A 14669-nucleotide genomic window follows, 5' to 3' on the forward strand; every position below is an offset into this window, starting at 1 on the left:
AAAGTCTGGAAACACAAGAAAAACTTTAACCTGTTTTCTGACCCGAAATGTAACAAAAACTTCCGGTCGACGCTAAAACCTTTTAAAACAAATTGACAAAGTGAAGCTACACAGCTGATTGAGAATTAACTAACTGTGCCCGACTATTAATAGAAGGTGTTTGATTGTATTGTATCGCCGCGGACGATAAGATACGACAGGTGAAGTCTCCCTCCGGGAACATTCCTGCAGTGCAGGATAGGTTTTAATTTCATGGAAGCAAAATAGAAAAAAAAAAAAAAAAAAAAGAAATGCCAGTATTTCCATCATCTAAGATGATTTTTTTTCTTCTTTTTTCTTGTAACAGTGAGCTCCATGTCTTTGTGTGGTTTACAGTGAAAATACACTCCTCGTCCTCTTTACTAATACTTGAATGGACTATTATTATCTCCTCACCATTTCATTGCAAATCACCGGAGAAGTAGTAAAAGTTACTGTTATATAAATATCATTGTGAAAGATTATAGGAAACTGTTAGTCACACACATTCAAGTCTCAGACAAGAGGGGGGGGGGGGGGGGGGGGGGGGGGGAATAATCACCTGAATTTCATTTAAGTCCAATTTCGAAGAAAAACAGCGACTTCAGTGAACGCATGGCGACGGCGTCTTCTGACGATTGTACAACCAATCGTCTTGAGACGACCCCCCGTCCTGACGGCGTCGGTGTTCGTGGGACCTTCACTGTGAGGCGGGCACCAGCAGTCGGTCTACGGCGTACTGCAGACCCTCCCAGTTCTTCCAAAATATGGTGAGGAAGCACACGCCCAGGACGGTGGCCACCACGTGGTAGCGGCTCCTCATCAGCGGCGCCACGAACTTGGCGGCGGTGGAGACGCACACCAGGATGACGGTGATGATGGCCAGCATGATGTTGATGCTCTTCCCCAGCAGGACGCGGGCGTCGTAGCTCTCCAGCTGCACCGTCTGCTGCTGCTGCTGCTGCTGCAGCTCCAGCTTGGAGACGCGGGTCTGACACGACTCCAGGGCCTCCTGAGAAACACGGTGAGAAAGATTAAAGAAAAAATACTGCTTTAAGGATCAGTAGCTGATCTACGTGAGGTTGCAATGGAGTAAAACTTATGTGGGGAGTGGCAGGAAGAGCTTGTCATCTTTAAACCCCCTGATAATGTGTGAGAGACTCTAGTCTGCATTGCAAGGGTGTACAACTACTCTTTAAGATATTCAGTACAATGGTTGTGGATGATTTCCAGTCAGGAAAAAAAAAAAAATGTACCATGAGAATAAATACATGTAAAAATTTATTTTTAATGAGCTTGTTGAGAAACGACTGTAAAAAGTATTTAAAACCAAAAATTAAAAAATTAAATAAATATATCTATATCTATATCTATATCTATATCTATATCTATTATATAGATAGACATAGATACAGCTATAGATATAGATACACACACACACACACACACACACACACACACACACACACACACACACACACACACACACACACACACACACACACACACACACACACACACTAACAACAACAACATCCATGTAGCGGCAGCATTTAACCCTCAAGCTGTGGTTTAATTTATCACCTTCCAAAGTCATTAAAAACAAAAATCCCCTCTTCAAAAAAAAAAAAAAAAAAACCCCAACAGCTATCGTTTTATAATTATGTATTTTATAACAATGTATTTTTACAGGTTTTAATCCATCTGGATGCCAATTTAGTCACTCATTTTGTAAGAAATATTTTTATGTCTAATATTGACTTGGAGGGCAGCATTCTGTACATTATCAGATTTAAAATAGTAAAAAAGTAAAAAATATTACCCATCTTCTGAACGCATTAAGGATAAAAAAAAATTTCCATTTTAAAATGGGACTGAAGCCTCAGTACTCTGCTCGTTCACCACTTTTCAATTTTTTACGATAGATACTGACATAAGAGCTTGTTTTGGAGACGCTCCAACACGTCCATCTGTCCAAACAACTCAGTTCTTGTTAAATTCACATGAATGCGTCGCTTTGAGGAGAAAATTGTTCACTTTGCGCCGACATATCAGACCCACTCCGGTGGTCGTCAGCGGTTCATAACATTGTAGCTGCTCCAGTGAAAAGTAGAATTTTCAGACATTCCTATACTGTGAACAGACGTTCAGGAAAGCTGCTGATCTGGCATATTTTTCAAGATGCCACCTGAATGACAAGCCCCTCAGCCTGCTTCTCTTGCAGTGTCCGAATCCAGCTACTTTACATTCCTGCTCCATACCTGGATGTCCGTGGCCCTTTCGTGGGCCTGGTAGGCCACCCGCTCCTCGATGCTGGCCAGCTCCTGCTTCAGGTTCGCCATCTCGTGCTGGTGCAGTTCACTCATGTCGTTTAGTTGGTCTTCCAAACGCTCGTACCTGCAATAAGTCACAAGACGGCCCAGGAATCTGAGTTTTTCCAAGTTTCAGAGAACTGCGCACTCAATATGGTATCCGATATGTATATATCTGAGTGTGACTTTAGATTAATTAACTGCAGTATCCAACATCCATCTCAGAAAGTCGCCCAACGTTCACTATGACCACCAGTTTCCATCCTAATCATGGGCTAAAGGTGAGACTTTAGGCCTGGTGCGGTGTCCTGATTCACAAACATGGCTCACTGAGCCAAAGAAACGTACCTGTATCTTTCTAACTGCAGGGTTTGGCTCATGATGCCGTACTCTCTCTTGAACTGCACCTTTAACTCCTCGATGTCCTCTTCCAGCTGGCTCTGGGTCTCTTTGATCTCCCTCACCTCCTCCAGGCTCAGGGCGAGTCGACTCGGAGCTTCGCCGGGGGTCTGCTGCCCCGGACTGAGTGCCTGGGCCGGCCCCGCGGCCCCGCCTCCTCCTCCTCCTCCCCCCACCACCAGGTGCCCGTTGCCGTCAGAATTGGAGGCGCTGCCCGAGGAGCACTCGTCGTCGCTGGGGTACTTGGGCTTGTCCACCATGGAGGTGCTGCTGCTCAGCCCCTTGGCCGCGTTGTCGGTGGGCAGCGGGGGCGAGGCGTCCAGGCTGGTTTTGAGGTGGGCGATGTTGTCGGCGCTGCCGAACTTGTTCCTGATGAGGTTGGCGAACTCCCTGGGCTTGCTGAAGAAGAAAGGGGGCGAGAGGGAGACACCCGGCCCGATGGTTTTCACCTTGTCCATGGTCGGGTGGCGGCCGCTGCCCGTCATGTCCCTGAGCAGCTCTCGGGGCGACTCCCTGGGGATGGTGCTGTGCTTGTGGGCGTGCGGCGACGGGCTGTGTTGAACCTCGCTCTCTTTCATTTTGCGATGGTACTGCTCCAGCTTCTTCTGCATCTGGGAGATGTTCTGCGCCGACTTCTGGTTCTTCTTCTCGAACACCTGCTTGATGCGCCCGACCTGCTGCTTGTCGGCGCTGGTCACCAGCTTCAGGTACTCCGCCACGTTCTCATCCCGGGCCCTTTGCTCTATCTTGAGCTGCTCCGTGACCTTCAGGATCTTCTGCTGGAGGTTGTCCAGGCAGGAACGACTCCGCTGGACCTCGAAGCCCAGAGCGGGAGTGTGACCCCCATCGCTCAGGTCCAAATCCAGATGATTCTCTGAGGAGCCTCGCCGCATTGATCCAGTGGGGTTGAGGAAACTGCAGTCACTACTCCGGTCCTACAAGGAAGCAGAACGAGAAATAGAAACCGTATTAATGAAATGGGGGAACTTTAAAAACTGAAAAATGCTTACTCAGCAATAGTGGCCGGCTAGAAAAGCAATTGTTTGGCCTACAACTCCAATTTCATGCATTTCTTGTTGCTGTTATTGTTGTATTAACGCAAATTCAACAAATCCCTGCTATTTCAAATGTGGCCTGTACCTTTAACCAATCCAATGTCTGACACAAGAGCGGGCTCTTTTACTTGAACAACAGGAACCGATTGGGAGCCGATTCATTTTGATCTTGTCTTTTTTTTTTCTGTTAAAGTCGAACATGACTGGTTCAGGATTAATCTTCACCCTGTGGCTCTGGAGCCACATGTGGCTCTTTGGCACTGTTGTAGCAGCTTTATGAAGCTCTTACTAAGTTATACCTTGATAAACATTTTAGATTATTTTTATTTGATCCATACACCAAAGTCATTTTCAAAAGGACTGTTATCTTTTTTGGGATTAAAAAAGGCACAATAACCAAAATGGGAAAACAAATGCTAAAATGACAAAAATGTCTAAGAGGGGGAAAAAAAGCTTCAATAATAAGCAAAACTGCTCAGAAAAGAGAAGATAAGATTATAACTCCTTGCTGTGTTTTGGTTCATTTCATTCTTTCTGATCGTGAAATCTTGTACATATTAATATTTAAAATTACTTATTATATTTGAATCCTGTCTTATTTGATACTCAACTTCCTTTGTATTTATTCAGTGTGGAGCAATTCTCCAAGGACGTTCACTGCAGGAGGAATAAAGTATTTTTCTTGTATTTTATTCTATTCTAGAATGTGAAAATTGCCTGAAAAGTGTTGGAAAAGAAGGATGAAACCACGAGAATCAGGTACCAAAACAGCTGATAATGTAATGAAACATCTACCAGGCTAAATTGTAATTGAAGACACAGTTTTTGGACATGTTTCAATACTACTGTTTATACAAAACTTTACAACCTGTGTCAACCTCATTTTAAAGGTTCAAGGTGTTTTGCAGCACCAAGTAAACTTGACTTGGTGGAAAATCACAAAAGTAGCTCCTTTGGTCATAAAGGTTGCAGACCCATGACCTCGACCTGTTAGACTTCATTAAAGACAAAACTGTAACCTGGTTGCAGCTTTTTGTTTTTGTTTTGTATCACAAGTGTCTGTCACAGTACGAAACAAGGAGAGGTCAGGAGGGACTAGTGGCAATGGGGTGTGTGTGTGTGTGTGTGTGTGTGTATGCTGTGAGACAGTGGAATGTGCATTTTATGTTTTTATCTGATGTTTTATGTGAGATTCTGCGCCTTTTTAACTTTTGAACTGTGATTCTCTGTTTTTATGTGAAGGCCTGGTTCTGCAGGTTTTTCTTCCAAGTCTGGTTCTGCAGGTTTTTCCTTAGCCTGGTTCTGCAGGTTTTTCCTGATCCTGGTTCTGCAGGTTTCTCCTCTGAGTCTGGTTCTGCAGGTTTCTTCCTATTAACAAGGAATTGTTCCTTCCCACAGTCACCTATGCTTGCTCATGGAATTATCTGTTTTTTTCTGTAAAACTGCCTTGAGATGACTGCGTTGTATTTGGTGCTATATAAATAAAGTTGAATTGAATTTGGCAGCACCAAACACCTAAAAAAAAAAAAAAAACACAGCAACTTTAATCACAATTTTATGGAAAAGGTCCTGCAAAATCAGGGATTTTGGTCCACAAAAAAAAAAAAATCACAAAAATGCAACAAACAAGGCCGATGAAATCCTGGGGAGTCTGGCGGTGGGGAAGCTTGTATCATCGCAGCAGCAAGTGAACAGAATGAATAATACAAACAGTATGAAAAACATGTGCAATAATAGATCAAGATAACGTGGCAATATTTTAAATTCTTGCATGATAATGTTGGTGGTGATTACAAATATCCAGAGATTATGTTATTATTGCACAGAATAGATTAATTATAGCTCATCACAACCCCACGTTGAATGAAGTCACTATGTCGGAGACAGATGGACCGACAGTCACCAATTCCTATTATTTCGATGGCGTCTGTGTCACAAGACCAATGGAAGCGCAAGTTCCCTTTCGCCGCGTCGTTTCCTCTCACGAGGTCCCACTGGTGGACGATCCTGCTCCCGACACCGCAAGACCATCTGGGCGTGTCTGTAATGCGCTTACTTGGCACATCTGCTCGCTTCTACCAGACAGTTTTAATCCTGTTTGTTTATAGTATGAGAGACAGATGACAAACTTGAGATAGCGCTTATTATTGTGTGTGAAACAACTAGAGCATGCACATGAAATGTAGGTCAGTGATAATGTCACACAGAAGCCACAATGCTCAGAAAATCCCTTTTCCAGACATCGTTTTGTTTTTGACAGTTAATTACAAATACCCCATTGAAGTGTAACATGAGGCTCTGTCTTTAACTGCTGCGTCTTAGGAAATCTCTCCTGCAGATTTGGGGAAGTGAGGTTGATTTTAACAAAGGTCCAGTGGGCAACTTCAACAGGAAACACTGAGACACTCCGCAAAGAGGAAACAAAGCAGTGACTCATTCAGATGTCGTTTCAAATGTAAGCAAACTGTCGCGTAACAGCGGCAGAGCCGGGACACTGTATCCCGCGAGCCGATCACGGCGCCATAGCAGAGTAACGACAGGGAACGTGAGCTGGTAAATCCTTGTTACAAAGTGTTGTTCAACAAGCACTATGGGCGGTACAAAGCGGCACTAATCCCTCACAAATATAACACTGCTGGCTTCCAGCAAATAAACAGATCCCCGGCTTCCTCAGGCAGACTTAAGTTCGTAATGCTGCTTAGCATAGCATTTCAACATCACCACGTCATGGTCACATACTGACCACTAAGTACCTCCAGAGTTCCTTGCTGACATTTCTCAAGACACGAGTGTCGTGCGGAACTAGATACTAATTACACCTAATAGACACGCCGACGAAAATGAAAAAAGATGTCGAGCGGAGCTTCTCCTCTCTGTATTCGGTTTTCAAATATGCTACTCGCTGTTGGCTCTGTGATCTCACACTCAATCAACAAGTCCAACTTGTTTTTGATGCCTCGAGCAGGAACTTAATGTCACCTCTGGCATCGCCACTCGTTTGGAGAATGCGTCATTAGCAAGGGGGACACGAGAGCTGCAGCACGTTGGTTTGTCTCTCTGAGAATGACGAAACCAGCGTGTCATTTGGTTTAACACTTTAGTTGCAGATGATGAGTCTCAACAACACCGGGAGGATTGTCGTATCGTTCTGTGAAGAGAGCCACAGTGAGCAGAAACCATTTTCTTATGGTGAATTCCTTGTGTCGTGGCAACAGGGAATAACCTGTTTAATTTTTTTGGGAACAATCATTTATGGCATGCGATCAAAGAAATTATAAAGGAAAACCATCGTTACCATTTTTGGTCTATCTTCAAGAAACCAACAGACACTTATACACTTACACACGACAACATTTTAAGTGAAAACGGATTGTTTTTTTTTCGCATTTTCTTTTCAGAAATCTTTGGGATTTATACTGCAACATTTTGAAAAACGATGTCCGTCGACACAGAAACAGGAGGCTGGTTGAGGAATCTAATAGCAATCTCATGTGCTCGTGTTAAGTTATTAACGTTGACATTTACAAAAGGTTTAAAACTCTTAGTATTTCTTACTTCCATCGCCACATCGATTACATAAACTTCAGGTCCACTCTGCATTCTCCCTCTGGTTCCACTCCAGTACTTTACAGCCACACAACGAGCTGCTTACATCACTACGTAGTTGTATAAGGTACACCACTGGCCAATAATTACACACTGCATGTGTAATAATGTACACATTTTTTGTATGTTGTATAACCAGAGAAAGCCACACTTCTCTGGACAAGTGTGCCCGGGTGCCGGAGTCTCCCTCCTCATCCCACTCGCTCTGGCATCTGGCCCTGGTGAACACAGAACTCTTTCTCTGCACAGAAAAAAAAAAAAAAAAACGCACTTTGTCACGTCCTACCTCTGCACTGTCGTGCGCTGAGCTACTGCATATGGATTCACTGGCGTGACGCACAAGCAGAGCAGCCCTGCGTCCAATTACCAACCACGGGTGCCAGCCAGAACCCTCGCCTTGTAAACGGTCGGCGTTCGGACACAAACTGGCCTTTTGTTGTACCTGTGTGTGATGGAGACAGAGAGGGAAGCGCAATATCCCCGTTTTCTGTGAGGACGTTTAAGGCGGGCCGGTGTGCCGGTTGCTCAAATTACCGAGTCTTCTTAGTTTTCAAACGACAAACACAAAGAAGTGCCTGTTCGACCAGACAGCTTAGACTGCATGCTATTTCTGCAGGACTGGAACTAAGCCTGCCCCCCCCCCCCCCCGGGGGGCCCTTCTCCCCCCCATTTTGAAAGCTTCGATATTCTCCTGTGTAGCATTAGGGGCCGAAACACTGTGCACAGGGCTCAAAGTTTATTTCTTCAAGTTGCTGTGATAAGGCAGATATGGGATGAGTGTAAAATAGATCAAATATCCAGCAGGCAACCCGCCGATGAATCACCGCCGAGGCCTGCGGCAGGAGCGGGCCGAGGAGAGTAGATAACAGTCGGAGAGAGTATCGACGCGACTCCCATATTCACGCTTGCACCTGGAGCAGCGAGATTCCAGCGGACGTTGTGTCACACAGCTGGAACGCGGGGCGTTCGCTTTGTTTTACAAAAAAACAAGATGGCTTTTGGCAGGATGAGGCCTGATTCATGAGAGCAACTCGATACATGTGGAAAACTCAACCCAGATGTTTTACATCGGCAGAGCAAGGCAGACTCGACTATGTGATAAGACTGGACCATGTCAGCTTATTAAACCCATTTTGCTCGTTATCGCGGCCGCTTGACATTTCTTCCACCCACTCAGACTAACTGCGGGGACAATCTGAGGGGTCTCTCCGCATGAATGCCTCTGCTCAAATGAAGTAGCCTCAATCTAATGAAAACATCTCTCCAAATCCGCTGAAGAGCTGTCCTGGTTTTTTGGGGGGGGTTTTTTCCACTTCATTTCTCTGAAACACTTACAAAAATTGGTTCACTGGGGTTCCTGAGGTAAGCGGGGTGAAAGGAGGCGAGAACCTAAGGTTTTCTGCAGTGATTAAGAAAATAAGGCTGTAAAAGCCCAGCGAAGAGGAAATAGGCGGCAATGACACAGAAGACAGAAAGTAAAATGAATAGGAAGAGATGAGGAGGGGTTTTAATTTGTGCCAGTCGTGTAAACTAGTTCCTGACGTGGCTAATCCAAAGCTCCAGATGAGATTAAATCACAATGTCGATAAAAGAAGAAAAAACTGTCGACACACAGCAACTCACATTTTTTTTAAAACATGGCAGGTACAGTGGCAACTGGTGGTATATTTTCTGGGTGGCTCGCTTCATCAGTCCCTTTTTAGAGAATTAATGTGTTTTGGGGCTGATTTAATTGAAATGACAGTTAGTCTGAGTTTTGTGAAAGCTAAAGGTATATCAAGTATATTTCCACCCAACACATCAATCTATCTTTGAAAGTATTTTTTGCATCGTGCCTCAAAATAAACTGTGCTTTTTTTTTTTAAGCATTTTAACATTACCAAACCTGCAAACATTTGCAAAAGTCTGAACACATTTATGTATGTTTGTGTATGTAAAAATGTGCTGTTTGTGAAAATAACTGCAATGGAGGAAGCGTTTCCGCGAAATGTCTCCTTGTAGAAACGTGCGAGAACAAACCAGAACTGATTTGATCCCGTCGCTGAGCAAGTCTGGCGATGGGTGATTAAAAAAAAACGCCCCGAGCCATGGGCATCAAACAACGCTGCTTGGTTTGATTCTACGTCGTTTACTTATATTGTTAATAAGTGATTGGTGAAGCTGCTTCACGGAGCCGTTCTCCGGCGCTCCAGGCTGCTCATAAACACTCTGGAGAGAAACCTGCTATTTCTGTAAAAAAAATAAAACAAATCAAGCACATACTGTTCAAGTCTCATTGTTAGTTTGTTGACATAAACATCTTAGACATTGTTGACAGTTTATATATTTATTTGGGTTTTTTTTCCCTTTGCCTCCCCAAAAGATTCTGAACCTTTCAAAAGTACCACTTCCCTGACCCGGGGACTTTTTTGTTACTTTTTTTAGTTACTTCATAATTAAACTTGGGAGCCCGGTTCCTGTAATGGACGGTGAACTAATCGTAGCAGTACTAGAGTGACCCTGCTGTTGAAACACACACAGTTTCCTGCAGTGGTTCCTGCTGTCGAAACCCAGCAAGAGTTCATCAACATGTGGAACAAGTGTCCCAATAAAGAACAGATGACGCTAACCCTGAGGGGGCCGCAGCATTCCTGAGCCGCGGGATGAAACCCTGCATGGGAGTCGATGAGATTTAATAGCTGCGGGAGACATGGCGCTCCGATCGCACTTCTTAAAATATGGTTTATCACGAGAAATGTGTGAGAAAATGTGTTTTCTCACCGTGGAACACGCGAGACGTTGCCTTTGAAATTAACATGCCAGGCGTACGCCCACCGCTGTTTGACTCACCCGATGATATTAGTGTGTCAGTGGAGCAGAAAGCGAGAGAGAGAGAGAGAGAGAGAGAGAGAGAGAGAGAGAGAGAGAGAGAGAGAGAGAGAGAGAGAGAGAGACCGCTGAGACATGACAGGAATAGAAGATGCTCCAAAACACAGCTCAGCAGCAAAACTTCATCCCAATCAGCGTCATCCTCGTGGAGCTATGCCGGGGAGCCATCAGGCCCTCCGGGGAGCCTCCCTCGCACCTCGGCCCCGTACGAGCCCCCTGTCCCCCCACGCTGCCCTACATAGCAAGTCAGCGTCTGTCCAACACCATGACCCATTTAATGGGCTCTGACCTCACTACGCAGCATATCATAAAGATCCATCTGCATTAGCCTCAATCTTAAGCCCGGCAAAGTGTCACAGTGTTCACGCTTGAGAGAAGACGAGCCCAAATGTCCCTCTCGCATTTTGGGAGTGGAGAGCAGAGAGAGGGTGGAAGTGAAAGAAACTGCAGATGCGGCTTATCTCCGGCCGCAGCGAGCTCCCTCCTGGATCAATGATCGAGTTAGCGATTCTGTTTTTTTACATGCAAAAGCAGCTCGTCTGCCCGCTGCCGCATTAGACGAAGCGGCAACTCAGCATTAAAGTCCCGAATTGAGAGTGGGGTGAAATCTCACAAATTATTTAGCAGTGGGTTGGTAAGCCGCCGGTGTTTATAGTAAATACCAAGAAGCACTGGGTGAATGAATATTGGCTCTGACTAGCAGGAAGTACAGGCAATGCGTCAGGAGTTCTTGGTAAGATTGTTGTCCCACCTGTGTTTGGTGTGGGCTTTTATACTTCCGCGGCAAATATAGGAACACATTGCCCCCGTTACGAGGAAATAACATCTGAAGGCTCTCACAACCGCAGCTGTAATCTGATGGTTCGCAGGGTCAGCTCACGCAGGCACGTTGAAATACATGCGCAGGTGCTCGCAGTGATCGGGGGAGCCTGGATCCACAGAACAAGGTTGCTGGTGTGTTTTCCATAAAGTGGCACTCATTTAGAGTTCTGTCATCGCCTCTGGCCACCCCACATAAACCCACACATTGTCACAGAGCCGGGACTCTCGTAGAGATGGAACAAAACCGTCCCTTCAGCCGGGGGAGCAGAACCACAGAGGGGAAGAAGCCCGCGGTGCTTATTGGTATTCCTTCCAGCTGATCTTCATGGATACAGACACTCTCCCACTCAGGGCTCACACAGGGAAGCGGGAAGAAAACCAGAGCCAGAGATCGAGCACAACAAAGAGCACAGCTTTCATTTTCAGATAGCTCACCCAGCGCCCCCCCCACCCCGCGCCTCCTCCCCTTCATTCCACCTCCTCCTCCTCTCATCTGCATCACACAGCTGCCTATGTGGGCAAACTTTGATTGCTTTCTTTACTGAGAGGCCAAACAGTATGCCTCATTGGAATAAAAGAAGAAAGTGGGGGATGGGGGGGGTTGAGCAACAGAGTGTAGAGTCTTATGTTCCCCCGAATGAATAACCCCAAGACGTATTCACTATAATCTCACAGACAAGCTGGTCAAGGACCAGATCAATAGCCCATTAACACTACGAGTGTCTGTTTGCCCCCACGGACTGCGAGAGTGCCGAACGGGATTCACTTAACGTAAAGATGGAGATTTATTGGATGTGATGGTTCAAAGTGGGAGGGGGGGGGGGGGCGCTGACCGCTCACATGAAGGCCTGATGAGGGCCGATGCACCTCATTTGCCATGCAAAAATAACACTCCAAAATCAAAAATGTCGGACAGTTGCTATCAGAGAATTGGCAGTGTGTTCCAGGTGTCTGCCCACTCCAACGGGAGAAAAAGTCTCAGGATAAGAATAGCAGAAGAGCGAAATGCCACAAACCTCTGCAGAGAGCCCCCACGAGAGAGGGAGAGAGAGAGAGAGAGAGAGAGAGAGAGAGAGAGAGAGAGAGAGAGAGTTAAAGTCAGCTTCTGCAGGGAGGCCACGGAAATCCAAGTGTTGCATCATACAGTATGTGGCCTTTAACCTACTAGATTCTCCTGCACAAAGGCCTTTTTGAGAAACCAAACTGGAATGTCATTTGACGCCAAAAAAAAAAAAAAAAAATGAAGAAAAAGGGTAACCACACAGTCTATATCTAATCTAATAAACCCACCTAACAGTCCGACGTGTTGTTCCCCTGAATACTGCGCCGGTGATTACATCACGGCTTACCCGAGAAGCCGGCAAAAAAAAATGTACTCCTGCAGGATTCCTTTAAGCTCTCATCCGGTAAGAAAAAGTTATTGATTATCATTTATTGAGAGGAATTCGTATTTAATTAATGTGCTGTTTTCTCACATGGCAGCCCAGAGGCGAGTTTACCAGGAGCCCTGCGTACAGCAAATACCACTGTATGTGGTCACAGGAGGGGGGATGACAGGTCACATTATGGAAAGAGATAGAGATGAGTTTGATACTCCACCGACTCCCAGGTGACACAAGACACATGTTACTCATTTGGAGAACGACTCCAATTTTGGTTGATGCGTTTTCATTAGATGACAGTGTTTTTGCCTTATTTGTTCTAAAATCAAGAGACGATAACAGGAAGGGGTTTAAATGAAATCCAAACAGGGATTTCAAATGTATCATTTTTAAACTAAAAGAAATAAAATTTTAGGGGGAAAAAAAAGGTGTGGGGGGGTATATTTTAACAGCATCATCAAAAAAATAGCTTCAGAAACAAATGAGATTTCTACTACTTGAAAATGCCCTTATCATTTGAAGTGTGACATTGTTTATAACAGCAACTTTGCATGTGACAGAAATGATGCAATCCTGATGAACTGGGTCGGGTACTGAGTCACTGAAGGACTACGAAAACACAGACACCTGAATGCAAGTCAGTAACACTGAAACAAGCAGATTAGCCGAGCCTCAGTCAGTTTATGTCGAGATCACCAATCCCCATGCGCGTTTATGGTCCTGAACAAACACATCATCAGCAGAGCAACTTGAACACTTGGCACAGCCTCGAACATACCATGTCGATGAGCAGCATCAAATTAAAAAACAAAAAAATCCTTATTCACTCTATGACGATCAAGTATTTATTACTTTGTCTTAATAAGACAACAGTAAAATGCTGTCCGACACCTGAAAATGTTAACAATGTCAGTGAATTTAGACTGACTTGGTAAGAGCCACAACATTTTATACTCTAATACTGTAATTACAGAGTATGGCATGTTTAACGGCATTTAAATGATTTCCCCCACTCTCATAACTTATTCGATATACAATGTACACATTATGGACTTCCCATACTGATGAATTCACAACAAAACTGACTTGAACTAACTTGTTTCTTTTGTCCCACCAGATGCATGTTTTGTGGTGCAATTTTCTGATAATTCTAATTATTCCAGTATGCTGTTTAAAGAAATGGGCTGTAAAGTACCTGAAAATGCCACGGCACATTGTCCTGGTAGAAAACAGTATTGCTTGAGACTGCTGGGGTAGACCCTGGCAGTGTGAGGGGGACATGTGTCCCTCCAGCTGTCCATGTGGGCTCAGTGAGAAATTAAATGTACAGTAAATGTATTGTACCAGTGGGAACTACTTCATGCATGCAGGCAAAGCTTTCCCCATCAACACTGAGTTTTGTATAGAGTGTATAATTTTGTATCACCAACATGTGACAGAAACTGGATTTAATCTTAACAATATGACTGATTCAAGGCAAGTATTAAAACAAAATGTTGCTTATATTAAGGCTGGGCAGCACTGCCCCCCTCAGAGAAAAAAAAGACGAAAATCCAATAGCCCAACCCTGGTCTAAGGAACTTGTAATGGGTGTGTTACACTTTGGCTCACATTCTAAAATAAAAAATGACATTTTCAGCCCACGACGAGAGAAAACGTTGCCTCTTCCAGACGTTACGCGTGTGGACGAACTGCCGGGGAGTTTCAGGGTGTAAATCAAACTCCTCTGAATGCAGACATGCAGGTTGTTCCGGTGGTTATATTTGCTCTCACATGTTACTCGGAGCTCTTTTGTTTACGCAGCCCTGGAGGAGTCGCAGCTGTCGGTCTGCCGGCCTCACATGACGCTCCGCGGCTCCGGAGACAACAATGCACCGCTGGTACAGTGGCGGGTCTCCCACCCCCCCACCTTCCTCCTCCACCTCCTCCACCCCCCCCCCCCCCCCCCCCCCCCCCGATCAGGACGACCGACAGCCGGCCTGCAACGCAGCATTCACACGATCCACTCACCGTCCGGCTGCTCAGGCATTTCTCCACTTCGGACAAACTTCGCACGGACACGTTCGCGCTGGGCATAATAGTGTCCGGGGTGAAGCCAGGCGCGCTGCGGCGGAGGAGGAGGAGGAGGAGGAGGGGGGTTCTCTTCTCCCCTCTCCTCAACTCGTATCCATGATCAGCCCCGTCATCTGGCCCCTCACACACACATA

At 45.3% G+C, this 14669-nt stretch overlaps 1 protein-coding gene across 1 annotated transcript; it reads right to left on the bottom strand.

Annotated features, from left to right (window-relative positions):
- Positions 1–604: 604 nt before the first annotated feature.
- On the bottom strand, positions 605–14669 carry LOC308137038 (transmembrane and coiled-coil domain protein 3-like). The gene is made up of 4 exons (XM_080505599.1): positions 14473–14669; positions 2679–3664; positions 2280–2415; positions 605–1030 (listed from the first exon to the last, which is right to left on the bottom strand). Exons 1-4 carry the CDS (start codon positions 14536–14538, stop codon positions 719–721), a joined length of 1500 nt encoding a protein of 499 aa, XP_080361725.1. The 5' UTR covers positions 14539–14669; the 3' UTR covers positions 605–718.

Source organism: Blennius ocellaris, assembly GCF_963422515.1.
Source record: "Blennius ocellaris genome assembly, chromosome: 11".
Classification (NCBI taxonomy): Eukaryota; Metazoa; Chordata; class Actinopteri; order Blenniiformes; family Blenniidae; genus Blennius; species Blennius ocellaris.